Consider the following 27,861-nt stretch of genomic DNA (forward strand, 5'->3'; position numbering starts at 1 on the left):
TGTTTAGTGTTTCGTTTTATTTCCTTTTCTGTTTTGGGTCACCGCTGACTTCCATAGTAGTTTTTTTCCCTACTATGGAAGTCAACGGTGACCCAAAACAGCCTGCTTGCAAACGTTCTTCAAAATATCTTCCTTTGTGCTCGTACAGACACACTAACTCATACAGATTAGCAGCTGCTGTCATTTCTGGGTGAAGTATTCTTTAAATATTAGATGAACTGATGTTTTCCATTATTTTCAGACAGCATTTAGACATTAGATTCAAATACACCGCATTCAATATCAGTTTTAAAGTTCACATTCATTGATATTTGCGTGCTAAATTAACAAAATGTAATTTATTTTATTAATAAATACTTATTAATTCTATCAAAATAAGTATTTAATGATTTCTAGTGTAATGACAACGTATAAATAATATTAGATATTGTTGAGAAGCAACAAAAGGACTGTAGAGGGCAGTGTAAGACCACAAACTTGTCAAAAAGTCTTTTATTCTCTGGATGATATGAGTAACTCTGTCTAAATTACATCAGCAATTCAGCTTGTTTTCCAACGCTCCTCTCTCTTTTCCTCTTTCTCTCAGTCTCTTAAGAATAAACCCCTTTCATTTAGGCTTCAAATGTGAATGCGATCTGTCAATTAATTTTAATGAATCCTCTCATTCATCACTAAAGTGAACACAATGTTATAGGGAGACTGATTGAAGTTGAGCTGGGAGCTGGGAGCAGGCATTGACAGGACCCTCCAGAGACGGGCCGGAGCTCCTCCTCCTCCAGGAGAGCAGAGCAGACTCTGAATGAGGGCCAGACTCACGCCAAGCCCACAAACACGGCTTCAGCGTCTTCCTGAGAACAGCACAAACCCCAGTCCGAGGGAGCGGAGCGCTCCAGCAGATGCATCATGCTTTCTAGTGTCTCTTTCGCGGCAGATGTCCTCTTTAATTTTAATAACAAAACTCGGCGCTTTATGTTCCTCCAAGTCTGGGTTCTTAAAGGAGCAGCCCGGCCAAAATGAAACTTCCCTCATCGCTTGCTGTCTTCCTCTGCCTTCGGCGGAGCTTGCTTTCGTAATGTGGGAACGTTTTCACTTGCTGCAGCATGAGGGTGACTAAAGGACTTCTTTTTTTGGGGGCAAAAACCGCCTCCCGTTTAATAAAAACGCCTTTGTTTTTTCCCCAGACCGCGTGCCGGAGATTATCTTTCCAATGTAAATATGTTCCACAGCGAAAACGATTGGCCTAATCTTTATCTTGTATGACCTTAACGACTGCCATGAATAATTTGTTACGGTGGCCAAAGATCTTGCACAACATGCAAATCATGTTAATGTTAATCAATGTTTTACTCCTCAGCCGGAGACAAAACCCCTGCAGCCTCAAATGCTCCACCAGGCCTAATTATAGGCCTGACATTTAGTACTGAAAACGATCCCTCTTATTCTTCATCTCCGTTTCCTTCTTTAAGGTCAAATGGTCGTAAATAAAAGATTGAGAGGAGGTTTTGGGCGCGCGGCCAGGTGATACCTGTCTTCACGGGGAGCTGCCAGCTGAGACGCTGCCAAATGCAATGAGAGCGTTGATCAAACAATCAATGAATATGTTAACAGGAGCCTACTGTAAGGGTGCATCGCTGAACAACGCAAAAAAAAACTTTTACCTAGAGCTGAACAGCTTCTAGAAAGCTGGTCTCCTCGGTGAAGTTCCCTACAGGTGGAACAACTCACGGAAAGGGCTTTAGGATCAAGGAGCACCAAATATGAACTCTTTATGAACCCCGAAATAATAAAGGCAGCTCTATATTTGAATTTATTTTAAAAAGTCCATGTGAGTAAAATATATGTGAAATCATAGAGATTACATTTATCATTATTATTACAAAATTTAATTATTTATCATTTTAAACCTATAAAAAATGTTTTGCATTAATTTGAAGGAATTGTCTTTTTTTCAGTTTTTTTTTACTGCATTGCATTGCGTTTTAAAGTAAATGTAAGTGTAAAATTAATGGTAATGAGCTTTCAGTAGATTTTCTGTTCTTTTACATATTGATTTACACATAATTTGTAAGAATACATCACAATGGATATTTATCTTTTTGTGCGATATCGTGAAGAGATGCATTTTCAGTTCAGCCCAGAAATCACATGAAAACAACTAAAATGAAAAAGACAAAATTACTACATTTACTAAATTAGGCCTACTTAAATTTGTTAATATTAATAAAGAATATAAAAGTATCCCAAAATGAGCGATTAAATTTTTTGGGGTAAAACGCTTTTCGCTATAATATATTTTCACTATAATATATTTTTTATTTCATTGACTGGTTGATTTGTGTGTGTGTGTGTGTGTGTGTGTGTGTGTGTGTGTGTGTGTGTGTGTGTGTGTGTGTGTGTGTGTGTGTGTTAACTGAGACAGACTGGCCTTAAAAGAAAGTATGTATTACCAGTTAAATGTTTGAACACGCTCGACTGGATTCATGTTTCTCTTGTGATCCGTAAAGCTTCAGCATATATGTATGCAAAGTAATTAGTCATTATCTTTACGTATTTTTTTCATTTAATGATTAGGAGAGGAAAAGCTGCAACAAGTGTGCATGCACCAAAAGTTCGGATTGATCTAAATCTATGCAAACGTAAAAAAACAAAATGAGTGCTTGGCTCTGTCTGATCTGTCTGAATAAAAAAGGCCGTGGGATGTGAACCGGACGCGGCTCTCGGTTCAAGCATTCAGTTTCCAGCCTCCCTTTATAGAAAACTATTGATGAAGACGCGAAAGGCTACAAACTCCTCCTCGCGGACCCTGAGGTCTTTGCTCGTGTTCACCCTCGAGTTCCTGTCCCGACACCCCGCGACCGTTTCCATCCTCGCATCCATCTCAGATCCACACAGATCCAGCGTATGGACTGCTCTGTTAATCAGCAAAGCGAAGACGACGCGGTTCCTCCTCCTTCGGAGGCTCACAATCAGGCCGCCGCTCTATTAATTTGGCATCGCACTCGAGAGCTACTCAAGCTGATTTATGTATTCTTTTGTCTTAATATTGATTGTCGGAGTGGAGGAATGTAAACACAATGTCAAGTGATTCAGACACATCAAAGGCCGAACCTGGCACGAATTCAAGATCAAAGCCGGGGCCCACCGGCAGACGCTTGGCCAGGGGCCAGCGCGCTCTAATGAGCTGAATTAACATGTATTAATTCTGACCTTGTGAGGAGCAGACAGATGTCTCTTATGAGGGAGAGTTCGGCGCACGCTTCTTTGTTCGGTGCACACATTTAAGGAGGAAGGTCTCCCGCCGGCCGCTCCTACGAATCAAGGAGTTCAGAGTAAGAAGAGCAGGGGGTGCGAGGGGTTAAACGTTAGACAACGTGCAACATCTTTAACAAACAGCAACACAATGATCAATGGTTTTTAACAAAAGCATTCAGCAATAAAATGGTTAAACATTTAATTTGGAAAAAAATGTATGTATATATATATATATATATATATATATATATATATATATATATATATATATATTAAATGCATTCCATAATAATTTATATAATGGCACTTGTATTTTATTAACAAGCCAGTCATATTGTGTTTGCAATGTACTCATGTACATTATAATTTATTTATTTTATTTTTCTATTCATCAAATAATGTACAACGGTTTCCACAGGAATACAAAGCTGCTCTCAACATTGATAATAATAAACGTATTATTCAGTGTATTAGAATCATTTCTGAAGTGTCATGTGACACCGAAGACGGAAATAATGAGAATTAATTTTTGCATCATGAGAATAAATTAAAAATCTATTAAAATAATGTAAAAAAAAAAAAAAAAAAAGTATCATTATATTATTGTTTTATAAAAGAAAAAACATCAATAACCTAAAACCTCTGAATGGTAAAGTTACTCAGTATTTACTAAGCATCATATTTTCTAATATTAAATATCAGTAAGGTACTGATAACTGAAATGTGATTTTAGCAGTAAAAAACTGAACATGTTAAAGTAAAAACCTGTGAAATGGTTAACGATAAATTCCTCCTATCGTAAACTGACGTTCTCTGAATTACCTGCGTTGCATTTCAACACTGGTGTTTTTCTTAAAAATAACCATGTTTCTTCTTAGTTTTTTGTATCAGTTATGTTTATTATGGTTGTATGTTACCTATAATGTTGTTAAATAAATGTTTATTGCATATTTCAGGTTATGGTTTTAGTGTGTGTGTGAACGACACTGAGCACCTTCTATTTATGTTATTATTTAAAAGCTGCTTGTGAAGGGCTTTGGTTGATCACGTGACTTTCTCATCACCACCTGCTTTTGGTGGTTATCAGTGTATTTCAACAGTACAAAACAGATTTCACTACTTCAGTAGGTTGGTATATTAGTTAATATTATAAGTTAGTTAATGGGATTACAGTAAATAAGTTAAAACCTAAAATGTTGCCGCCGTATTTTTACAGTAGAATTGCAGGAAACACAACTGCCATTTTTTACTGTAAATTTTATTAAATTTGTATCTATATATTATATATATATATATATATATATATATATAATATATATATATATATAAAAATAAAAAAAAATTAAAAAGATGAATATTAAATATTAAAATATTGTTGGATTTTAGAATTAAATAATTAAATATTCATTCCTTTTATTATTGAAATATATAAATGTATACCAATTATATCACAATAAAATACGCAATGTGCAGTGAAATTATAAATTCACAAATGCCATAACTGCTTTAAAATAGCAGCCAGGTGTATTCAAGATACAGCAGAAGATAAAATGCTAATGCAATGAAGTGCAACACAATTAAACAATGTCTGAACTCATCAGGTAAACACAAAATTGTGCTGTGCCTGCAACTCCACTCGAGTTAACAAGCACTTTTCCAAGAATTGACTTGGAGAAAACAAGCTTGGGAGAATAATCACAGATATCTTTCTCCAGCCAATCTCTCTAACAGGCCAGTCATATTAAAGTCACTCAGCCCGGCTCGCTATGGGTCGCGTAGCGCGTGTGAGCCCTCTGTGTGTGTGTGTGTGTGTGTGTGTGTGTGTGTGTGTCGGTGGGCGTATGGAGAACAGGCCAGCGCTTCAGAGTCCTAGCCTTAAGGAGTCAGGCTTTCTCTGTTGTCTGACAACTCATTACCTTTAATTTGGTTGATGGGTCTAGAGCTAAGGGTACACACAGAGACACGGGGCCCCAGAGAGCATTGCAGGGCCCGGGATGATGCAAGCCATATTTCTCGCTTCTCTAATGACTGCCGAGCAAAATAAAATATAAGCTTTTGTGTGCATGTGTGTGTGTGTGACTGACAGGTCTGTACCTCACCTGAGGGCAGAGAGGGAAATGAGCACTCAACGTGTGTCAACCTGTCTGTCTGCACGCGCGCGCACACACACACACACACACACACACACGCGGCGTGTCACACCGATACATCTGACAGAGGGGGCAGTGCAAGCGCATGCTGTTAAAACCGCTCATAGTTGAATCATATGGGAACCAGCACACACTGTAAGACATCATTAAGCAATTAGTGATAATGATGCGTTGCGTTTCCTCAAACTTGACTTGATTGGCTGTTGCTGGCAGTGTGAGGTGCGTCGTTTACAGCTCTGGATGCAGCGAGCCTGAATCTTGTTATGGCGCATTACTGCAGCTCAATATTATTCATCCGGCGAACACACACAGATACGTTCATGGGAGCACGGCTGTACCTGCCCCCCAGAAGTTTATATAATACAAAATGTGAAAAAAACCGCATCGTATTGAGTGCAGAAGCTTATTTCCGCTACATGATGAAAACAAAGAGGGAAATAAGACAGAATTCGCAATTGTCTCTTTAATAAAAAAATATATGTATTACGTGTCTCAATTCTGTAAAAAAAAAGAAGATTGTGAGGGTTTAAAAAAAATGGAACTCAGAAGTTAAAACTCAGAATAAATTAAAAATCTGAATTGTGAGACCAAATTGTAAGCTCACAAGTGCGAAAGACAAGTCATTTGGATATTAAAAAATGAATTACAATATTTTTTTTTATTTTGTGGCAGAAAAAAAAAACGAATTGCGAGATGTAACAAACTCTAAAGTGGAGACGGGACGCTAATTGAGATGACCAATCAGATCAAAGTAAACAGACTGCTCACAGCAGGGTTGCCAAATCCCCAGCTTTGTGCCGCTTTAGGTCGATTTCTCCCCGCTGGTTACAGCTTTTGACATATTACGCATTATATATTTTACTAAAATACTTAGTTTAAATTTTTTACATTCTATTAATGATGAAATCGCATGTGTTTTACACACGAGGGCTACTAGTAGACAGCGGGCTGTGTTTATAATCACTGCAATTTCCGACTGCAAAAAATAAATTGAAATATATTTTGAGTGTCGATGATATGTGATATGTTGTGATATGGCCAATTTTGGCTACTTTTATGCTAGCAAACCTGGCAACCCCGGTTCACTGAGGCTGCCGAGGAGAATCCCTCTTCAGCTGACTCTTATTTGACAGCCGTTGAGAAAAGCGTTCAGATATCTACTTGGAATAATAAGGCATGCACACTTTTTGAACCGAAAACATATCATTTACATGATTGGTGTAACGCAACTCGCAAGCGAGCTCGGTTTTGCGACCTCGGTCGGTATTTATAAAGCCCCGGGTAGGGCTCTGCGTGGGAGGCGGGCGTAATAATTTTAGCGCCGCTGTGAATAATTGAGCGTCAGGGGTCGCCCCGCCTGACTCCGAGGCCTCGAGTTTGTTGAAATGTAAATTTTATGAGCGGGATTCCTTGGACGTCGAGATTTAAGAGTAATGGCGCCCGGGTCCGCTCACGTGACGCCCCCCGAGGAGCGCGCGAGGTCTGTGGAGGGTGTCACCTCCGCCCCGTTTCCCAGCGAAAGGGACCGTTCTTGGCATCTCTGCCCGTTTCTAAAGTCCCTAAAAAGCAGAGGACTCTACCTTGTGTATTTTTCGCTAATTGAAAAGCCTAATGAGCTCCCTGGAGCTCCATCCTATTACCGCGCACTTAATTACCGCGCCAGCCGCGGCTCGCCAAGCCACAAATAAAGACGCAACGCGAGAAAGTGAGAGAAAAGGAGAAGGCAGGGTTTGACCTGCTTTTTGTCGTTGTTTTGGGACTTTGCATTCCAGGAAGGAACAGATGTCTATTATTTTTTTTTTAAACCCGTGTTTATTTTTGGCAGAAATTTTTGTTGTTCTGGCTCATCTGTTTATTTTCCAGTGCGGTTTGCCTAAATTCCACCTATTAAAGATTTAACTCTAATTCCTCTTATATCAGCAGGGTTTCTCGAGAAGATTATTATGCTATCATTTTGTGCTCTAGATGTTGTTTTTAGAGGAGTGTTGCAAAAGCCCTGCATTTTGAGGTAACATTGTGGCTTTTCCCACGAAAACGACAGGCTACCATTTGTGTAACACGACTAATCACACATTTGCTTTATTAGGTGCACATTTAAAAAAAAATAAACTTTTGACTGTATCCACATTCAAACATTGTAGTAATCGACAATGAACGGATATGCTACTCGGCTAGTTTTATTTGAAATTATTATTTTATTGGTTTATGTACCAAAACAATATTCATCTGCCCGATTTGCCCCATTAAAAAAAAAAAAAAAAAGAGACCATAGTTAAAAGACATGAAAATATTAGATAGCTATGAGATTTTGCGGTTTTGACTAATCTATTAATCAAGCAACCATAAAACAAAATGGTTTTCATGAAAACATAAAGAGATACAACCGTTTAATGACCGATCATATAAATGTTTTCTGAGCATCAAATCAGCATATTACAATGATTTCTGAAGGATCATGTGACTAAATTCAGCTTTGCATCCCAGATATAAAATGCATGTATGAAAAGTTAATTTAAATTGTAGCATTTCACAATATTACTATTTTTACTGTATTTTTTAATATCAAATATGCTTTGGTTAGGAGCGATTTTTCAAAAACATTTTGATACCTTGTTAATTTTTTCCCCCCATTTTCGGAAATAAATGTTTAACAATTATCACATAACATTCGAGCTCAAACTAACTCACCCTACGCAGAGTACGTTTTTAACCACTTTTAATAAAGTATTTTGATATTTTTAATAAAAGGAAAAGACGCATCAAATCAACGAATAAACTTGACCCCAAGACGACAATAACATCCCATTTTTAGAAACAATTTACAAGTTTTATTTATCAAGTTCACACACTTCAAAACTGGGGTAGAGGGGGTCATTGCAAAGAGGTCTAATAAATTGCCAGTACTATGAATTAAACTCCAAAACTACCATTAATTACAGGCAAGCTTAAAGTTTTTTTTGTTCCTTCTTGTCATTTTAAAAGTAGTTTTTAATACATGTATTCTTTATACAAGTTTACTGAATAAATGCATCAAATAAGAAACCAGTTCCAAAGTAGACATTACAAAAAATACATTGTTTTATACAGACACAGAAAAGCAGATGATCAAATATTGACCAATAATATTTATTTCCTTTTCACTTATCAAAAAAGTTAACCTGACATCTATTTCTCCAAAAGGTAAAAAGCAATATACAGCATTATGTAAAAGACATTAAGGAAAATTGCTTTTGAAGAGTCAGTCGGCTGATTTGGTTACCAAAGAGAGCGGCTGGGACTGGAACAAAGCATGATGGGAGTGAAGGTGAAACGGGGAGGGCGGGGACAGGAGCGAGGCATGCAGGGAAGACAAGGGGAGTGGCCGAGACAGAAGGGGCGGAGTTGACTGTCTGCCCGAGGCGCTGGTTGGCTGAGAGGAGGAGGATGTTGAAGAGGATGATGATGAAGAGGAGGAGGAAGGTTTGGAGAGCAGGGGGAAGTGATGGTGGCGCTCGGGTTTGGTGGTGAGCGACAGCGGCTGGGCCTGCTCCGAGTGAGTGGGGCCGGGAGCGGCGGGCGAGGCCAGGGCCGCTGAGGGTGTGGCCGGGGAGTCCAGCATGCTGCCGTGAGAGGAGGCCGGGCTGTCAATCATCTTCTCCTGAGGGAGGTACTGCACGCACGGCTTCTTGTTCCGTGCCGAGAAATCTGAAAGAACAAATCACGCAAATGTGAACGGAGACGGCGTTTCCGAGATGAGAGGACATTTAACCCCAAAGAAGGGCTCACGATGCACTCAGCATCAAGTTTTGAATAGTCAGAATCACAAAATGCTTTTTACATCTTTTTATTATTAAATCTAGAGATATTTTCACAACAATTAAGCACATTTTCCCATTAAATTCTCACTGGTGCGATGCATCTGAATATTTTAAGGGGCGATCACGCTGCACTTATTGCTAAATGCTAATGCTAAAGACTGAAAACGAGAGTTCACGCAAAGACATTTCGCTGCTAAAAAAAAAAATGATACATCAAGGCATTGACCTTTTAGCTGAATTTTTGAATTTTAAAAAAGGTGCCACGATTAATCAATTTTATTTCTTGTTGCAGTATCAAGGTGGCTTATTCGTACGAATTCTTATAAAAAAAAAATTGTACAATTCGTCTAAAGCCCCAGTAACGGGTAGTTTTAAGGGCGGGGTGTAGGTGTAGGTCATTCATATAAATTTATACGAATTGGCAACTCGTAAAATACATAAATTTAACAAAAACATCATATAAATTCGTAAGAGGTCATACAAATTTGCATTTAAATTCTCATTATTCCGAATAATTCACATTACGTTAAATCAACAGATTGAACAGATTTTGAAATTTCATGCCACTTTGAATTTCCATTTTTGAAACTCCCAGACCAAATCAGATCATCTTCAGAACACGGGCTATTTCTCCTCGACGCTTTAGAGTATTCAAACCAAACTTGGCGTGCGTTATAATAATTATGACTTGAGGCTACCTGCAGAGTTTCGTCACAGCTCCACCTAGTGGTCAGGAGATATGCAGTTTTTTTCTTTTGGCCGAAAGACTGCTCGAGATATGACGCAGCATACCATTTTTGCATTACATTAATGGAAAATGTACCCAATTGTCATGTATTATTTTCAAAATATTAGATTTTAGGGTGAAACATGACCTGGACATGTTGTTCTTTTCGCAGATTTAATGAGATTCACCCATACAATACTCAACACAAAATGGAAATGGCGTTGTTTTATCGACGTCACGGTACTCAAATGGTGGACATAGTCGTGGATGAGATCACAATGAAGAGTGGGCTGACTTCTACAGCTCTGACACTGGCTGTCTAAGAGGACGTTCACTCAGGACACGCTCGGGCACAACAGAAGGCACACTAACATAGACCCGTCACAATAAACACTCAGCATGCTTATATCTCACTCCCACATTCATCAGACTCCACCGCTTCGCCGTTTTAAACGGACACCGATTCACTGAACTGACACGGCCTCTCATTGGAAATACAGCGAGACGTGGTGCAACCGCCAAACACGTCCATTTTTGTTGCACGTGTATGTAAACAAGGGACTGAACAATAGAAGAAAAAGAGCGTATCCTGTGTGAACGGCTCCTAAGCCTGCAGACATACTGTACCTGCCTGTGCTAGCACTGGACCTCATAAGCTGCATGTTAGCAAGGAGGAGAGAGCGCGGTTAGAAAGGGACAAGGTGAGAGAGAAAAGGCTGTGCGTGTGTGCGCGTGTCCCCTCACCCTCTGGTGTTGAGTCTGTCTTATTATCTCTCTTCCTCTTCTTCCGCTTGCCCTGAAGAGAAAAAAAAAACAGAGAGAGAGAGAGAGAGAGAGAGAAACAGAGGGCGAGAGATATGGAAATAGAGTTAGAGCGATGATTACAGAATGAAGTAAAATAATACAGAACGGACAAAGTGCAATTATATAATAAAAAGTACATTTGGCACTTTCCACGAATAGGGTTTACGAATAATAGGCCTAATATTCTTTAACACACGATCAAGTGAATTGTGGTAGAGGACAAACGAATAAAACGAATATTAGTTTATTTTCTATTATGTGTGCGTTTCTGCTAAATGCCAGTCACTGTGTTTTCTAGCAAAAAATAAATAAATTAACTGGAAAAGTTATAACAGAACAAAGCAATTTTTAATTTAAGAATAACTGGGTAAACAGTAAATTATTGTGAATTAAAACTAAAACCGTAAAGAATTGTGTTACTGAAATAGTCACCATTTCTAATTTCATTCAGTGCAAAACTCTGAAATAACTAAAAGCTGAAATAAAAATACTAAATATAAATATAAGTTATTTATATAAAAATACTAAAACTACACTGCTTATAAATACATTAGGCAGTTCGAGAAGAATGCAAGTAGTTATTAGTGATGAACTTAGATTTTGTCTTTTTTTCTTTAATTAAAATCACTTTTTTTCCTACAAGGATCGATATACAACAGGTTTTTTCTAAATTATAACATATGTTTTAAGACGAAGCTCTGTAAGACCAATAACTACTCTTACGTGATGGTGGTGTATAGATTTTTGATGTATAACATTAAAAAATCATGGGATTTGTTTCTCCACTGCTTTACAAAAACAGCCTGTGAAAGCCAACTGTACCGTATTGATGAAAAGTGGCGTTTGACAGCATACAAATGTGAGCGTGAGGCTGTGTGTGTGTGTGCACGTGTGCTGAAATGTCTGACTCACGTAGTTATCTCGCGCGGACCAGCCAGGGTAGAGTTGAGAGTGCAGCTGCCTCTCTTTCCTGGCCAGCTCGTAGTATTTGGCCTGTTCCTCTCGTGATAGAGAATGCCACTGCATACACAAACACCACAGAGTCAGCCTCGGGCCAAAAAACACACACATATACTGTACATATACACAAGACGTGCACCAGTGTGACTGCACACCCATGCGTTGTGTGTACATGCAGCAAACACAATCACCAAGGCTGCATTTATTTGATCAAAAATGTAGTAATATACATTCTATGTGAATGTGTAATAAAATGAAATATATTCCTGTGATAAAAACTGAATTTTCAGTATCGTTAACCCAGTCTTCAGTGTCACATGATCCTTCAAAACTTATTATAATATACATTTATGTTCAATTTAATGCAGTAGTATTTGATGCATTCGAAGTATTAATTTATATAATATATATTACATTTACCCCAGCATTTATTTCTGGCCACTTGTGACCGGTTCACTCAATATGAGTGATCATATGAGGACTAAACGGCTTACTCACCCTGCGGCCGAGGATCTGGTTGATGGCGGCGCTTTCTTTCAGTGTGCACTCGGCCACCACTTTAGCCCTCATCTCTTTCATATAGAGCATAAAGGCGTTTAGGGGCTTCTTTATGTGAGGTTTCTTGTCCTCGTCCTTCTTAGTCGGGACTGGAGACTTTCTGCAAACACATATAACAGGTGGGTCAGCATTTGTAATGCGTGTGTGTGTGTGTGTGTGTGTGTGTGTGTGTGTGTGTGCAGAAGCGACAGTGAGAAAAAACGGATATGGAGGAGTGTGTGTATAATATAGTGGCAAGCTGGTAGACAAAACAGTGATAAACGTATCTTCTCCAAAATATTACAGAGTCATTTGGAGGTCAGATGCTAATACTATTAGCTGTTAGTAATGAAACCCAAAAGCTTACGTGTTAGCTGCTGGGCTGAGATCTCCATTGGGCTCTTGTTTTATAGCCGGTGAGACGATGGCTGGGTGAGGGATGCCTGTCTGATGAAGGCCGTGAGGATGATGAGGAACGATATGAGGAGAAAAGCGACTGGACACCAAACTGCAAAAAAAAAGAAACTGCCAAATAAGCATTACTGCCTTCTAATACCAAGGAAAGCACACCTGCGCCCTCCAATCGTACAGGACTTTGGAAGTCTGCTAGACTTGAACGTGTATTTCCCAAATGAGCACCAAGGTTAAACACGTATGAACCACTAAAACATTGCTCAGACTACATTTAAACCAGGTATGACCTGAAATCAAGCTCGTGCACACTTTAAGCCTTAAAGGGGCAGTTCACCAGAAAGTTTAAATTCTGTCACATGCATTTAAATGTTAGACATTAAAAAACAAAATGTAATGCTGTTTTTGCGTTCTTTGTGCACTGATGTCACATGGACTATTTTAATGATGTCCGTACTGCATTGCAAGCTCTCAGATTTCATCAAAAAGGTTTGGAACGACATGAGGGTGAGTAATTAATGACAGCATTATAACGATTTAAACATCCCATAACAATAATAATAATACTAATTCTCAAAACTCAATAAGTCTGAGTTCCACAAAAATTAGTTATTTCTCCACATCCTCAACCTGAAAATTTTTTCTTCTAATATTTTGGTGAATGTTGGTAACTGTTGACTTTTATAGTAGGGAAACTAATAGTATGGAAGTGCAGACCAGAAACGGTTAGGTTACCAACATTCAAAACAAATTGAAACCATTTCTTCTGTTTTTAGCAGACGAAGGAAGTTCATACCGATTTGGAACGACCTGTGGGTGAATAAATGATGACAGATTTTTCATTTCTGGGTGAACTATGTTGTGTCTAGACTAAAGCACACTCCTGTTTCTATTCATGTCATATTCGGTCCAAATAAAGTAGCAGCTGAAAAGCTCCTTTTACAGGTGAAGCGCGAGGTACTGCGGTACTGCAGAAAGCACGACACCCCAGACCAAATTCCAAGGAAACCACTTCCTACGACGGCTGAATGGGACACGGTTCTGATCCCAGCGCCTAGAGCTTCAACCGAGGAGAACGCACAATGAAGGCCTGTCATCATCCAGAACCAGAAAAACTGACCAGTGTTCCTCTTTGACTCTTTTATTAAACCTCTTAATTTCAGTTGGCGTCGGGCACATGGATACCAGGAAGAGACTTCATTAACTGCATGTGAAGTTTCCGCATGACGACCGCATGAGCTTCTGCAGACTACAAGCAGTCTCACCTCAAACGGAGGATTCGGACTCAAAGTATAGTTTCAGTAGAAATCCATGTGATCGGGAAGTTCATGAGAGAAGCTGCTGGGCATAAACGTGATTTCTGTTTGAGCTCTGCTTCGTATACGAGACCTTGGACCACAAAACCAGTCTTAAGTTGCTGGGGTATGCTTATAGAAATAGACAAAAAGGTATTGTATGGGTGAAAATGATTGATTTTATGCCAAAAATCATTAGGGCTTTAAGTGAAGATCATGTCCCATGTTCCACATTTCCTTCCATTAATATCTCAAAACTTAATTTTTGATTAGTTATATGCATTGCTAACATTTTAAAGGCGATTTCATAATATTTAGATGTTTTTGCACCCTCAGATTTTCAAATAATTGTATCTCAAATATGGTCCGATCCTAACAAACCATCCGTCAATGAAAAGCTTATTTATTCAGATGATGTATAAATCTCAATTTCGAAGTTGACCCTTATGGCTGGTTTTGTGGCCCGGGGTCACGTATTTCTACGCTATTGCCATTATGCGACGGATCTTTTTTGTTGACGAAATTTCAGTCATGTTAAATCATATGGCTCTCTTTACCGTAAAGCAGATATTGCTTTTCAATCCAGGACCATGGAAGGAGAGGTCGAATCAAACACACCAGATACATCAAAAGTAGAGAAAGTGTAGTCCTTCTGTATCACAAAGATGCCAATGGAGAAGCGAGCAGGGCTGGGCTTGCACTCGCTTGTACTGACAATGGTTGTAAAGGTCTGGAGGAGGACGGACTATTGATCGCCATGAACTCTGTATGAATAATTCAAGAATCCCTCACGCAACACAACAGGAGAAGCTCAGTACAGATCATTCTTATTTAATCCAGTGCTGCCACTAAATTAAGAGCAGTTCTTGTCGATTCAGATCCATTTCATCTTGAGCGTGTACGATTGTGAAATAAACTCCAAACAGACCCTTGCAAGCGTGCCTCTTGGTTTAAAAGCAGCGGCATAAATGGTGCAGCTGATGTACAGGTGTAAAATATGAAAAATGGAAAAAGCGCCCTGCTAAAAGTTACATGACTATCCAAAAGAGAAAAATGCATTACAGCAATCAGAAGAGAGCTGCTATTTCTCATCTGACAATTCTGCAATTAACATACTGCTTTTCTCGCACAAGTTTACAAAAAAGGCTACCGATTGTTTCGAAAAACTAGCAAAGAATAATTAAATGCTTACACTATCTTAAGATGACATTTGCTCAATTACACTGTAACAATAAGTGCTAATATTAATGATAAATGTACTTGTTATAGGGAAGGTTTGTTTTAGTGTTACTTGCTTGTAATGACCATAGTAAGTATAACACCTTAAATACAGTGTTACCCAAGAATAATCGAACATTTAACACTCAAAGCTATTTGGACTTGACTTGTTAGTAGGTTTCACCATTTCAATTTTCTATGTTGCTAATGCTAATTCAAGGTTTGGTTCCGCTTTATCTTAAGGTGTCATTGTTACAGTGTAATTATACATTTAAGTATTGAGCAATATTAACTAACTACACAGTTAGGATTTGGCTTGGAGTAAGAACAGAGTAAATGTAACCCAGGGTTGTAGAACAATTTTATAAATAAAATGTGTGCTTAATGCATCCATGCTTTAAATGAAAACGCATGCTATGGGAGAATAAATCAGCAAAACACACACGACTGACCTGGACATGGATGCGTTCATGGCAAGAGCTGGATAAGGATGACGGAAACCCCCGGCGGTGATGGGATACATGGGCTGACCCTGCCTGAGGTGCACAGAGAGAGACGGTCAATCAGTGTGAATCAGGGTGTGTGGACAGCATCTATTCAGACTGTGGGAAACTCACTGTGGGACGAGCCACCCTAACGGGTGAGGGATCTGCCCCACGGCCCCAGGGGACAGGGGGTAGTAGGGGGACAGCTCTGAGGGGTGAGGGGTCCGAGGAATACCTGAACCAGACACAGTCAGTCAGACCACAAAAGACAAAAAGTCCAGTTAAAACTAAGTGGAGCGTGCGGTACCTGTCTTCGGGTCCAGGATCTCTGGCGAGAGGTGAGCTGGAGGAGTTCCTGGAGAAAAGTGTTCATTGCTGTAGGTGATGAGGGGGGTCAGGGGGTGCATGTGAGCATGCTGGACCACCGGGACCTTATTAGACTGAAAGAGACAACGAGAGAGAGTCAGGTCCAGACTCTTTATAAAAGACAGGAAATCAGAACAGATCCTCTTTTTCGGCATTGTTTGTGAGTGTACAAATTACTATCGCAAATTACTACTGAACAGTTTGAAATGGGAATAATTATTGCAAATGATTAAAGATTTATAAACTATGAAGAAAACCATCCAGCTACAAGGTCAACCACAACACCACAAAGTTTTATGTATGTATATGTGTGTGTGTGTGTGCATGCATATTTTATATGCATGCCCACACACACACACACACACACACATATCAATATATGGAGATTTCTTTGCAGAATAATGGGAAATGTAGTTTTTTCATTTCCAATGTTAAACACTTATTTAAAAAGAGCGTTTAATAATATGGGCTGACAGCCTAAAAAGAGCACAAACTTAACTCAAGAGCATTGATTAACAACCTCGTAGCTTACAGTATGTCTGTATTTACTGATTTATAAATGGTTCAGCACACCAATGCTATTTTTGTCCGCACTATTTCACGTTTGATCATAAATGTAGGTATTATAAACATAAGACTCAAACCAGATACTCAAAGCACTGTTTACTTAATTAGCATCTCTGTTGTTTTGTTTTTAGGCTATTTGCTTTATAGCTTGTAATGAGTTTCTTTGCTCTTTATTTGACTATTTACCCGTCTTGAATAAATGAGACTCTGAAGCAGATACTTGAACATGACTTAATTGAGAAACACTTGAAAGACACTCGCCATTGTTTCGGTTTAATTAGTTTTGCGGCGTGTTTAGCAGAAGTGTGTCAGCTGTAAACCACACTAGTTCTTATGCAAAAAAAAAAAAAAAAAAAAAAAGGTTGTTCGTGAATAAGAGGATATATAAATGAGGACATATATATATAAAAGCATGAAGCAATCTGGCCGTGCTCCAAGGAATGCTGGGAAAGCTCAGCTTCACGCCCAGCGCCACACCAAAGCCCTGTGTATACAGCATACAATCACTCAACACTCGACACATTACACATCAGCCGCGCGCGATGCACACCTACAGCGTGTCATTATGACACTCAGTTAGTGTAATGAAACCCGCAACCTACACGAAAGACTGAAGTTGCACAAACTAGTTCACATTTGTCTGTTTGTTAGCAGAAGAGAGCGAGAGATGTTGTGGTTCGGGCAGCACATCTGTAGGACTGAGGAATGACTGCATCAATATTTCATCATCCTGAAAACATTGCTGAAACCACAGCGATGTGATTCTGGAGTCTGCTTCATAAGGTGAGGAAAGAAAATATAGACCATCTCAGCCGTCACTCCGCAACCTTTATTTCCAAGACAATCTGGTGGCCGAGATAATGTTGAACACTGCCAAAATGGTACAACGGTTTGGTGCTGCGTAGAAAAACTACTTTGGTTGTTTATTTTTAAAATTACAATGCGTTTTTTTACGTTACAGTGCGGATATCCCATTGTGATATGGAGAGATAATAAAGTAAGCCATTTTTATAACACAGAACGCCAATACTGAACTTGATAATTATTTTACTTTATTATTTCACACCCTAAAACTAACTGGTTTTAATATCTAAAATATTGTGGAAAATATACATTGGATTAGAAATAAAATAAATTGATAATTTAGGCAACATTAAATGAACAACATTAAATGTAGCAATGATTTTCAACTTCCAAGCTCATTTAAAATGATAAAAATAAAAATAATTTACATTTTTTTAAGTTTAATTTGTAGACCCAGGAAAGGCATAAATAAATCAAATTTTAAAATTAAATGGCCATTTAAAAAATATATCTCAATACACACTAGTTTTAAATGACTTTATTTGGAAAAAAAATATTTTGCAAAAAATATTTTTTAAAACCTTATCCCTAATCTTTACCCACTAAAACCTAAAAGCTGGAAAAATCATAGGGTCTTTGATTATTACTGTACACAACTGAAGCTTTGCAGTCAAAAATACTTCTCTAGATGACAACAAATGTAACTTAAAAGGCAAATATGCCCAAATGAGTGTTCACAATTATACAACACTGGCCAATATTCTATATTGTACAACATCAAAAAAATTAAACACTGCACCTTTAAAGGCGCAAATTGGATTTGACTTAACATGCTTTTAAATGCAACAAATGTTCAACAAAAGACTTAAATGGTTGATAAAAAGGAAGTGAGAGACTTGTATAAAAAGAGATCCGGAAAAGGAAAGTGGAGAAAGCAATTGACAACACAATGTGTTTTGAGCACATAATAAGGAGAAGTCTTAATTTCATTGTTTTCTGACGGCGTGATCAAAATCTTGTCAACAGGGGGCAGACTACAGCGGCGACGGTCAATCTGCGGCGCTGAAAGACACAACGGCTTTAAAATTCACTAACAAGCTGTCAACTATTTCCCAGCAGCCACTGCCAAGTTGAGGGCACTTTGGTATTCACTATCTACAGGGCATGAGTGTGAGAGTATGTGAAAAATCAGAGCAGCAGAAAGGAAAGCTAAACGGCGTTAGAGCTGGCGGAGGTCTGTGGCGGTCTGGCCAACAGGGCAGAGGAGAGCGGTCTGCTGCTGGCCGTGTTCAAGAGGGTAGGAGCATTTCACTCAGCCAAACATGATTCTCAATCCTTCACATCTGAGATAAATTACTAGGCAAACAGCCCCTGGGTACAAGAGTAACCAACAAACCAAACAACCTCCTGAGCCCTCTGTCTCTCTCTCTGTGTGTGTGTGTGTGTGTGTGTCCGCGCGAGCGCTGCTCTCTCCTTTCCAGTGGGAGGTTCTGAGTCTTTAAGGAGTCTTTTCAAAAAAGCATAGAAAAAAAGGACAGAAAAAGAAAAGGAGAATGCATGGCATGCTGGGATAGCTGAGCCTTGTTTGTCACCGAGGCAGGAAGCGGATGTAAGAGTGGGCAGAACATGACATCAGCATTTAGAGACACACACACACACACACACACACACAGGCAAAGACACAGAAAGCTTAGGTAGACGCTTAGTATTTTTAGTATTACAGCAGCTAAACACACAAGTTGAATGACTTTTCATTTGAAACAATGTTGACTAGAAAAACAAGCAAAAATATCTACTCCAATATCCAACTGATTCTGGAATTATTTTCGGTCATTTTAGATTGAGCTTTGATGCTCAATATGCCTAATTTTCCCAATGTTTTCATTTAAAAAAATATTAAAAAAATCATAAATGACATCTGTTCTTCAAATCCTATAAAATCAGTTTTATTTGTTGCCAAATTATGTGTATTTAAACAAAATCCTGAAATGTATACAATGTAACAACTTATTAAAAGTTTAAAAATATATATTTTATATATAATATATTTTTTAAATATATTATATGGGTCCTATGAAATATTTTATTCATTCTTTACTTCCGTTCTATTGAGTTTGCCAGTCAATTGTTTTGGTTGAAATAATTGTTAACGATCAGAAATAATCTCATCTTTACTGAATTCGGAAATTAAATGTTATGCTCTCGACAGAAATTCTGTTATGCATTTAATTTTATTAGTAATTAAAAGTAACAAATCTTACTTCTTGTCATACAAAAACAAAACAATACCTATTACCGTTCTTTTTATTGAGCTACATTCTACTGTACAATACTGCCATATTTTATAATTACTCTCATAATCACTTCAAGATAAGTGAAGTCTTATCATGGCAGGCTGTATTAAAAAGCATCGCAGAAATCATAGGACCCTACTGAAGGGCTTCAGCATGCAAAAACAGGTCCATGTGAACACAAACGAGCAAACAGACATATTTATATACGTTTTAGATGCTACCGACATCTTAGTGTCTTTTTTTGCTCATGGGACTCTGGGTTGTTTAGTGCCTTATGCAATCAAATCTCAAAAGCTTGAGAGAAAATGAGTGAGAAAAACAGAGGATCGTGGAAACCTACGGCTGTTCCTTACTTAAAGAGCCACAATTCTCCACTGTGTTGTGCTGAAAAACTCCCACACAAATCGTTGCTTGGTTGTGTACAATATGGATCCCAATCCCCAAGCCACAAAGCTTTCCCATCTGAGGCCTCGTCGCTAGGCTAACTTAATCAACCGGCCTAGCTTATCACATGCTGACACACAGTAAAACAGTGAGGGCTCCGTTGCGTTCTCACACACACACACACACACACAAAAGGTGGTGCAGCAGAATATCAAGCAAACCTGTCTCCTGAATTATTGAACATTCGGGAGTGAACAGAATAACATTAGCATAGCGACCTTACGGGCTCAATGTGACGGAGCTCAGCGTGCGAGTGTGTTTGTGGGAGGACGTGGGAATGAAATAAAGGATGAATACTAACAGCGGACCGTCCTGTTCGTTTAATCCAGCTCTGTCGTTTCGTGCAACCGTCAGATTTTGGAGGTCAGTGTTCCGCTTTAATCGAGTGGGATCGTAAAGAGAGAACGCAAGCGGGAAGCGACGCACGGTCAAAAGAACTTTAAAAAGAAGTTTAAAAATCGGTAGCACCATAATTACAAAAAATGAAAAACAAAAGGTGTTTTAATTGTAAAAGTTGTTAAAATGCGTATTTGAAGGGTTAACATTTTAACAGTTTCCTGTGATTGTCTCTGAATATCTCTCATAACTGCAGTTTCTGGAAATTTGACTTGTAAACCGGAATTGCGAGAAATGATTACAATTCAGAGAAAAAGTTGCAAATGAGATAAGTAGCATTTATGAGAAAGTTGCAACCCTGAGAAACAACGTGAGGTCGAAATCATGAGAAATGGTCTGCATTTCTGAAACGTTGTTGCAATCTGTGCGATATAAAGTAGCAATTATGTGAAATAAAGCTGACATGAAGTTGTAAAAAGTAGCAATTCCAATATATTTATGATATATAAGGTAACGACTATAAGAAACCGTTGCAGTTCTGATAAGTTGTGTCTGTCAGACAGCAATTATGAGAAATAAAGCCAGCGTTACAAAAAAGTAGCAGCAACAGAGCTATGAAGTAGCTATTATGAGTAAAATGTTACAACTTATAATGAGTTAAGTATGTTTTTATCAAGTGCCTTCATAAAGTCGCAACTGTGCGATATAAAGTAGCAATTATGAGGAAAAAAATTACGCAAAATTACAGGAAAAGTTGCGATAGCGAGATATGAGGTAGTGCTTGGGAGACATAACTGAGGAATCAGATAATTGTGAGAATAGCTACAATTACAGCATAAAAGTAACAAAATAAAATAAAATGATAAAGAGACTATTAAAATACTTGTAAGATTGTTGTTTTTTTTTGTTAAATATTGGGCTTCCGGTTATGATGATGTTATATTCTAATGTGGGTTTTTATTGGCCGTATCTAAATCTATTCCTTCATTTAATAAGCTATTTAATAATCTATTGTTATTGGCCGAACACGTTAATTTCAACAATAAAAAGACGTCTAACGACTCAAGCTGCGGTCTACACCTTAGCGCCGATCTCCATCTTTAGTATCACACGTGTGGTATTTTTCAGGTGCGCTGTGGTCACTTGCTGTTTGGTGATAGTTTTCGCTCCCGGCGGCTCATATTCACGGCGCCGCTCTCCTCCATAAATAAAACGCCTTAAATAAAGACACACCTGAGCTCACCCTTCAGTCACCCTCTTCACGCCCTGGCGCAAAACCCCCTCATCCAGGTCTGACATCCATGATCGGATGTCTTCTCAAACAATCCTCCAGCCAGCGCCAAGGTCAAGCAAAGCCCTTCGCTCCAGCTGTGGGCCGTAAAAAGGGCGAGAGAGGGGCGTCCGGGGCGGAGGAACGCCACAGTAAGGAAAGGCTCTGCGCTCTCGGCAAACACCTCAACACTCGCTCTTCAAGTGCAGCTAACTCGATTGACATCACCCGACTACACGTCGCGTTTTCTGCTGATCCCGTAATGCGAGTGCATGCGTTTTATAACGTTATATTAGAGCTAATGGCCAGGCTGGGCGGCGAGACAAGGCTCTCTGTGTCTTTTAAGGACAATCTCATGGTGTGTTTAGAGGTTAGAGAGAGTTCAGGGGTTACTGTGACAAAGCGAGTCTGAGCCGGATAGAGACCGAAACGAACACACACACGCAACCGAATACCCTCTGGCTGCCAAAGACTCAATGATGACATTGTCAGTCACCCGTCTGTGTTTATTATGTCAGGGTTTATTATGTCTCCATGTCACAGGGACACTTCGGACTGAGTAAGAGCAACAAATCAGTCATTAAAACCACTAATAGATGCTAAGCAGCCGGACTGCTGTTTAAAGGCTGGGAATAAACGCTAATGAGGTAATGCTTTAAAAATGTATTGCTTTGATTAGTCGTAAGACTTGATCGTATTTTTTGTCAGATTAAGGAAAAATTGAATTCTTTGAAATGTCACGAGACTCCGATTTACGGTGAGCCCAGAATGTATTTGGATACGAAAGACACACTTCGATTACGATATCAGAAATTATGTAAATAAAAAATCTTGGTGAAAAGTTCAGCGTATTTTAAGTTAAAAAAATAAAAATAAAAAACTAGAAAGAAAAGTGACGCAATTAAAATAAAATGTAGTCAATTTAAAGAGTAACAAGTAAAACTTGTATAAATATATATATATATATATATATATATATATATATATATATATATATATATATATATATATATATAAACTTTTTCTTTCTATATATTATCTACTGTGTATTGTTTGTATTGTGAGTTTTACATTAAACGCTGATTAACCGCAGGTACTACAGATAAATCACATATTAGAGATGTTTGTTGATCATATCTGTGTGCAGGAAAGTCACTCTTTCACCTACTCGCATGTTTCATCCCGACACACACACACACACACACACACACTCACACACACACTCACACACACTCTCATGCGCACACACTCGCACTCTCACACGCACTCGCGCACGCGCCTCGCACGCACACACTCGCACTCACACTCACACTCACACTCACACTCTCACAGACACACACACACACACTCACTCACACACACTCACACACACTCACACACACTCACACACACTCACACACACACACACACACACCCCCACACTCCCACACACTCCCACACACTCCCACACACTCCCACACACTCCCACACACTCCCACACACTCACACACACTCACACACACTCACACACACACACACACACACTCACACACACTCACACACACTCACACACTCCCACACACACTCACACACACTCACACACACTCACACACACTCACACACACTCACACACACTCACACACACTCACACACACTCACACACACTCACACACTCCCACACACTCCCACACACCCACAGCAAGAATGTAACGCTCTGGTTAAATTTATCACCTCTCATCAGTTTACCAGCGGTGAATCAAACCACACAGGTCTGCTGAGGACACAAGCCACCATCCTTCAATCCTCCTGACCTCCAACCTGCCTGACTGGAACCCACCAGCAGCTCTTATCCAGCAGCCATCACTGAACACTAAGGAGTGGCATGTACCGTATACACCACTCGTTCTGGTTAGAGTCACAATCACTAGCAGAAAACAGTTGCTGTTTACCTACAGGCAACCAAAACTTGATTATAAATGACCATGCATAGTTTAAAATAAATTAATTATATTCTCAATTTGGTTGTAGGCTAGAAACACTGGATTTTTTTTATAATCTCAAGAACAGGACGCCGAACAAAAGCAAATGCTCTGCATGACCGTCCACATCAGTTACACAAATCAATACAAGCTCAGGTAGGGTTTACGTGCATCAATAAAGATTAACTGACACAACTATTAAAAACACATCAGGGATTTGGTACGGGGGGGTGAATGAATGTTTACAGGTGAATTAATCATTCACCACAAGATCAGAAATAAAATACATGGGATTGCTTTTAACCTCATGCTGACTTTTCAGGGATACTTTTCTTTCTTTCATCTTCAGAACAAAAACCGATATAAAAAATCCATTTAAACACTGATAAGCACACAAACACACACACACACACACACACACACACACACACACACACACGTTTCTGTTCAACCGAGTTATTGTGTGTGCTCAGGATAAAATGCCTGGTTAATGTGTATTACATTGATGTCTTTACGTGCATTTCGAAGCTTTTCAATTTGGTAGCACTGACTTTCAATGGATGCATAAAAATGATTACATTAAAAATATGTTCATGTTCTGAATATAATTAAAGTCTTAAGATTGGAATGACATAAGGGCATTAAAGCGGCTTTCTACCAGAATATAGATAGATAGATAGATATATATATATATTTGCAATTCAGACAGAACTTTTCACAGAACTGCAAGAATGATATATAAAAGCAGAATTACAAGATAAAGTGAGATTTACAAGTACAATACAAATGCTGAATTATGAGATATAGATGCACAATTATTAGATATAAAAAACTACAAGCTCAAGTTCTGAATTGTGAATGCAAGAATCGCTTGATACACATAATTATGAGATGCAAAGAAAAGTCTGAAAAGATTTTGAGTCATGAGTGAAAAATTCTGAGATATAAAAGTAAAATTGCAAGCTAGAAATGCAGAGCTGCGAGATCTTAAAAGCAGAATTATGAGATATAAACAGAATTGCAAGCTAAAATTGTGAGAAATTAGAGTTGTGAGATAATGTATGGTCATTTTTTAACTAAATCTGTCTGTATAATAAATATCCATTTCTTTCTTTATTCCCATCTGATACAATGACATATGAAGTGTACATACTCACAGTGGCCAATGTGTGCATGCATGCGTGCGTGTGTGTGTGTGTGTGTGCGCGTGAGACACTCACTAATTGTCCTGGAGTAGGTGATCGTGAGTCTCTGAGCGCTGCCGTGCCCGGAACGTCCAGAAGGGGCCATTTCATCTGCAGATACTGTCAAACACAACGACAAAACACAGATGAGCCACATCTCTCCATCACAAGTCAACGGAAAAAGCTCGTGCACAAAACAGGTGCAGAAACTTCACCTCAGTGGGTGGCAAAGTCAACCAACACGTTTGTCAGACCCGTTTACAAAAGCACCTTTAAAAACCGTGTGTGTGTGTGTGTGTGTGTGTGTGTGTGTGTCTAGACAGGCCTCGTTGATGACTAACCCCGGATGAATGAGTGAAACAAACGTCGAACTGAAAAGAGACTTAACAGAATCTTCCAGAATGAGATCTGCGTCTCAGAGGCTCATAAATAAACCGAACGGTCAGCAGAGAGCAATTCTACTCGCAAACACCTGTGTCTCTGTCTCTGTGTCTGTCCGTCTGTGTGTGTGTGTGTGTGTGTGTGTGAGTGAGAGAGAGAGAGAGAGAGAGAGAGAGAGAGACGGAGAGAGAGTGAGAGTGTGAAATCTGTGTTTGTCGGAGAATGTGTTCCTCCTTGAGCCCAGCTGTGGGCGACTATCGAGGGAGAGAGAGAGTGTGTGTGTGTGTGTGTACGTGTATATGTGTGTGTGTGTGCATGTGTGCGTGTGTGTGTGTGTGCGTTAGGGGACAGCTGAGAGGAAATCCCATGGAGAGAGGTGGGAAAACTGGACCGTGGTAAAAACACAGGCACATCTATAAAGCTCAAGTGAACAGCCCTGCACTTTTGACCTCTCTCTGTAATACTTCAGCGAGCGAACAGAGCTAGCTTTGCTTGTCCAGGGCCGCATGTGCTCCACCGAGGGCCAAACAGATGCGCTGATACTCGCTAACGCACAATAATTTTTTTTTTTTTAATAAATGCAGAGGTTGTGTTCAGATCGTTTTGTTTTGCTCTTTTTGGTCTTATGGTCATAGCTGAAGTCTCAGAGGAGCTCACTTCAGACATCTGGTTTTTATATCAGTTTTTAACTGCTGGATACAGCCGATTTTCGTGCGCATGGATTTCTTAGGGCTGCTTGAGAATTTAAAATTCATTAAAACACGTTTAGTTCGAGGTAATATAGTGTTTGAGCAGAGCGCATAAAAGTCAGCAGGAAATCAAAACTGAGCCGGTTCATTATCTTAATGCACGTTCATGCTACTAAAGGTACACTGGAAAACAGAAAGAAAAACAATGGTGTAGGATATACTTTACTCAGAAATGGTTAGCAGTCTTCGAAATTATATGAAAGGCGTGTTATATAATTACAAAAATTGTAATATAGAATTAAACGTTATAATTAATTTTACATTTTACTGTAAAACTTACTCTAATAATTATATTAAATAAAAAAATGTATAAAATATAATTTTAATTTTATATTTTATAAAATCACATAAATAAATGTATAAATATTTACATAAGCAACACTACAGAAGGTTTTTCTTGTCGTTTTATATAAAACAATTAATACAGGAAAAAGAATCAATCAGAAAAAGCAGTGCCAACAATAAGGTGAAAAAAATCTAAACTATTTAACATTAGCTTTAGATATAAAAATTCAACAATTTTGTTTTAATCAAATAATTGTTAATAAAAAAATAAATACTTTTAACGCTACTTTTTAAATGTAGTCATTTTTATAATTTTTAAAATATCAATACAGGTCTAATACTTTAAAAGTAAATTTAAATAAACCTTATTTTATATATATATATATATATATATATATATATATTTATTTTATTTTTAATCATGGGGACTTTCACTTTAATTTTAGTATTATTTTTGTTTCGCTACACTGGACATAGCATCCTACGGTGTCTAAAGCTTTCATCTAAACGTAGTTTTATTTGGTTGTATGCAAAATCCAAATGAAAAATGTGCACACTGATTGGATGATGGCCTCTCTTAAAATCAAACCAATTATGCACATTGTTAGTGCAATCAACATCTGACTTGGTCAAAACAAACTCTCCAGTCCACCCGCCCTGATTAGAAGCACAAAATAATCAATAGTCATTGGCTTCGGCCAAATGTTGTCATTTCCCTTGCACGGTGTTTATATTAATTGGTGTTCATATTAAGACTCGGACGACTGGAAATCAGCCGGAAAATGCGAGGCTTTGATTGAATTAATGTGGGCTCCGGTCCACTTTTGAACCTTTACATCTTCGACCTTGCTTTCAAGCGCAGCGTTCAGAGGAAGGAAGTTTACACGGCTATGGTTAAAAATGGAAAAGACATTATAGCACAAAAGGAAGAGGGGAGGGAGCGGGAGGACAGAGAAAGAAAAAAAAACACTTTCAGGAATGAGTTTTGTCTGAACAGGCCAAGGGTATTGTTTCCTGACAGCTGGGGGACTCGGGGGGGCAGAGCGGGCCCCTCGTTCCCATCCAAAAGAGAGGAAATTCTTCGGGTTGACATCAGTCATCTCCCCCTACTATCCCTGCCACACACACACACACACACACACACACACACGTATATCCCGAAAGCTGATGTTAGGGAAGGAATCCTGGGCCCACACAACTGCTAAAGAGAAACAGAAGGCAGCCATTATTACTCTCTTTAGCTGCTCATGTTTTATCCCACGATAGGAACCCAGGCCAAGACATGAACGCACACAGATCTACATATTAAGACATAAAAAGTGTTGTTAACATGACGATGGCTTCCAGTAAAGAAGTCTAGTTCCAGTAAGGCTCCCTAGATCTGTCTCTTATTATCAGTGCTTTAAAACAAGACCTCGTTTAAGCATTAAAAACTGCAATCAAGACTAAAAACACATGGTACAGTGAAAGTAAAACGTATGGACTTGCAAATAAATGAAAGCAAAGTTTTTGGAAGTCTACTGTCTTATATATTTTAAATTTTTGGGGCTTTGTCTAGTGCTGTTTTCAAAAGTGCAATGCTATGCG

The 27,861-nt window shown here is 38.7% G+C and overlaps 1 protein-coding gene and 1 long non-coding RNA gene across 5 annotated transcripts in view; one reads left to right on the top strand and one right to left on the bottom strand.

Moving 5' to 3' along the window:
• Positions 1 to 8,207: 8,207 nt before the first annotated feature.
• tcf7l1b (transcription factor 7 like 1b) overlaps positions 8,208 to 27,861 on the bottom strand; it is a 50,360-nt gene continuing 30,706 nt past the window's right edge. For 2 of the 4 annotated variants that reach the window (XM_043247598.1, XM_043247599.1), the window contains 9 exons: positions 24,896 to 24,979; positions 15,944 to 16,076; positions 15,769 to 15,871; positions 15,604 to 15,687; positions 12,595 to 12,735; positions 12,189 to 12,348; positions 11,643 to 11,750; positions 10,671 to 10,722; positions 8,208 to 9,086 (listed from right to left, as the gene is read on the bottom strand). In XM_043247598.1, the coding sequence (XP_043103533.1) occupies positions 8,641 to 9,086; positions 10,671 to 10,722; positions 11,643 to 11,750; positions 12,189 to 12,348; positions 12,595 to 12,735; positions 15,604 to 15,687; positions 15,769 to 15,871; positions 15,944 to 16,076; positions 24,896 to 24,979 (1,311 nt within the window). In that variant the 3' untranslated portion in view covers positions 8,208 to 8,640. Of the gene's footprint in view, positions 9,087 to 10,553; positions 10,583 to 10,670; positions 10,723 to 11,642; positions 11,751 to 12,188; positions 12,349 to 12,594; positions 12,736 to 15,603; positions 15,688 to 15,768; positions 15,872 to 15,943; positions 16,077 to 24,895; positions 24,980 to 27,861 lie in introns of all 4 variants that reach the window. The other 2 variants (XM_043247600.1, XM_043247601.1) reach the window with 2 other exon arrangements.
• LOC122350852 lies at positions 21,881 to 24,855 on the top strand. The gene is made up of 3 exons (XR_006251628.1): positions 21,881 to 22,364; positions 23,438 to 23,604; positions 23,725 to 24,855. It is a non-coding gene; the product is annotated as an uncharacterized LOC122350852 (long non-coding RNA).

This window comes from Puntigrus tetrazona, chromosome 8 (assembly GCF_018831695.1).
Source record: "Puntigrus tetrazona isolate hp1 chromosome 8, ASM1883169v1, whole genome shotgun sequence".
In the NCBI taxonomy this organism is placed as follows: Eukaryota; Metazoa; Chordata; class Actinopteri; order Cypriniformes; family Cyprinidae; genus Puntigrus; species Puntigrus tetrazona.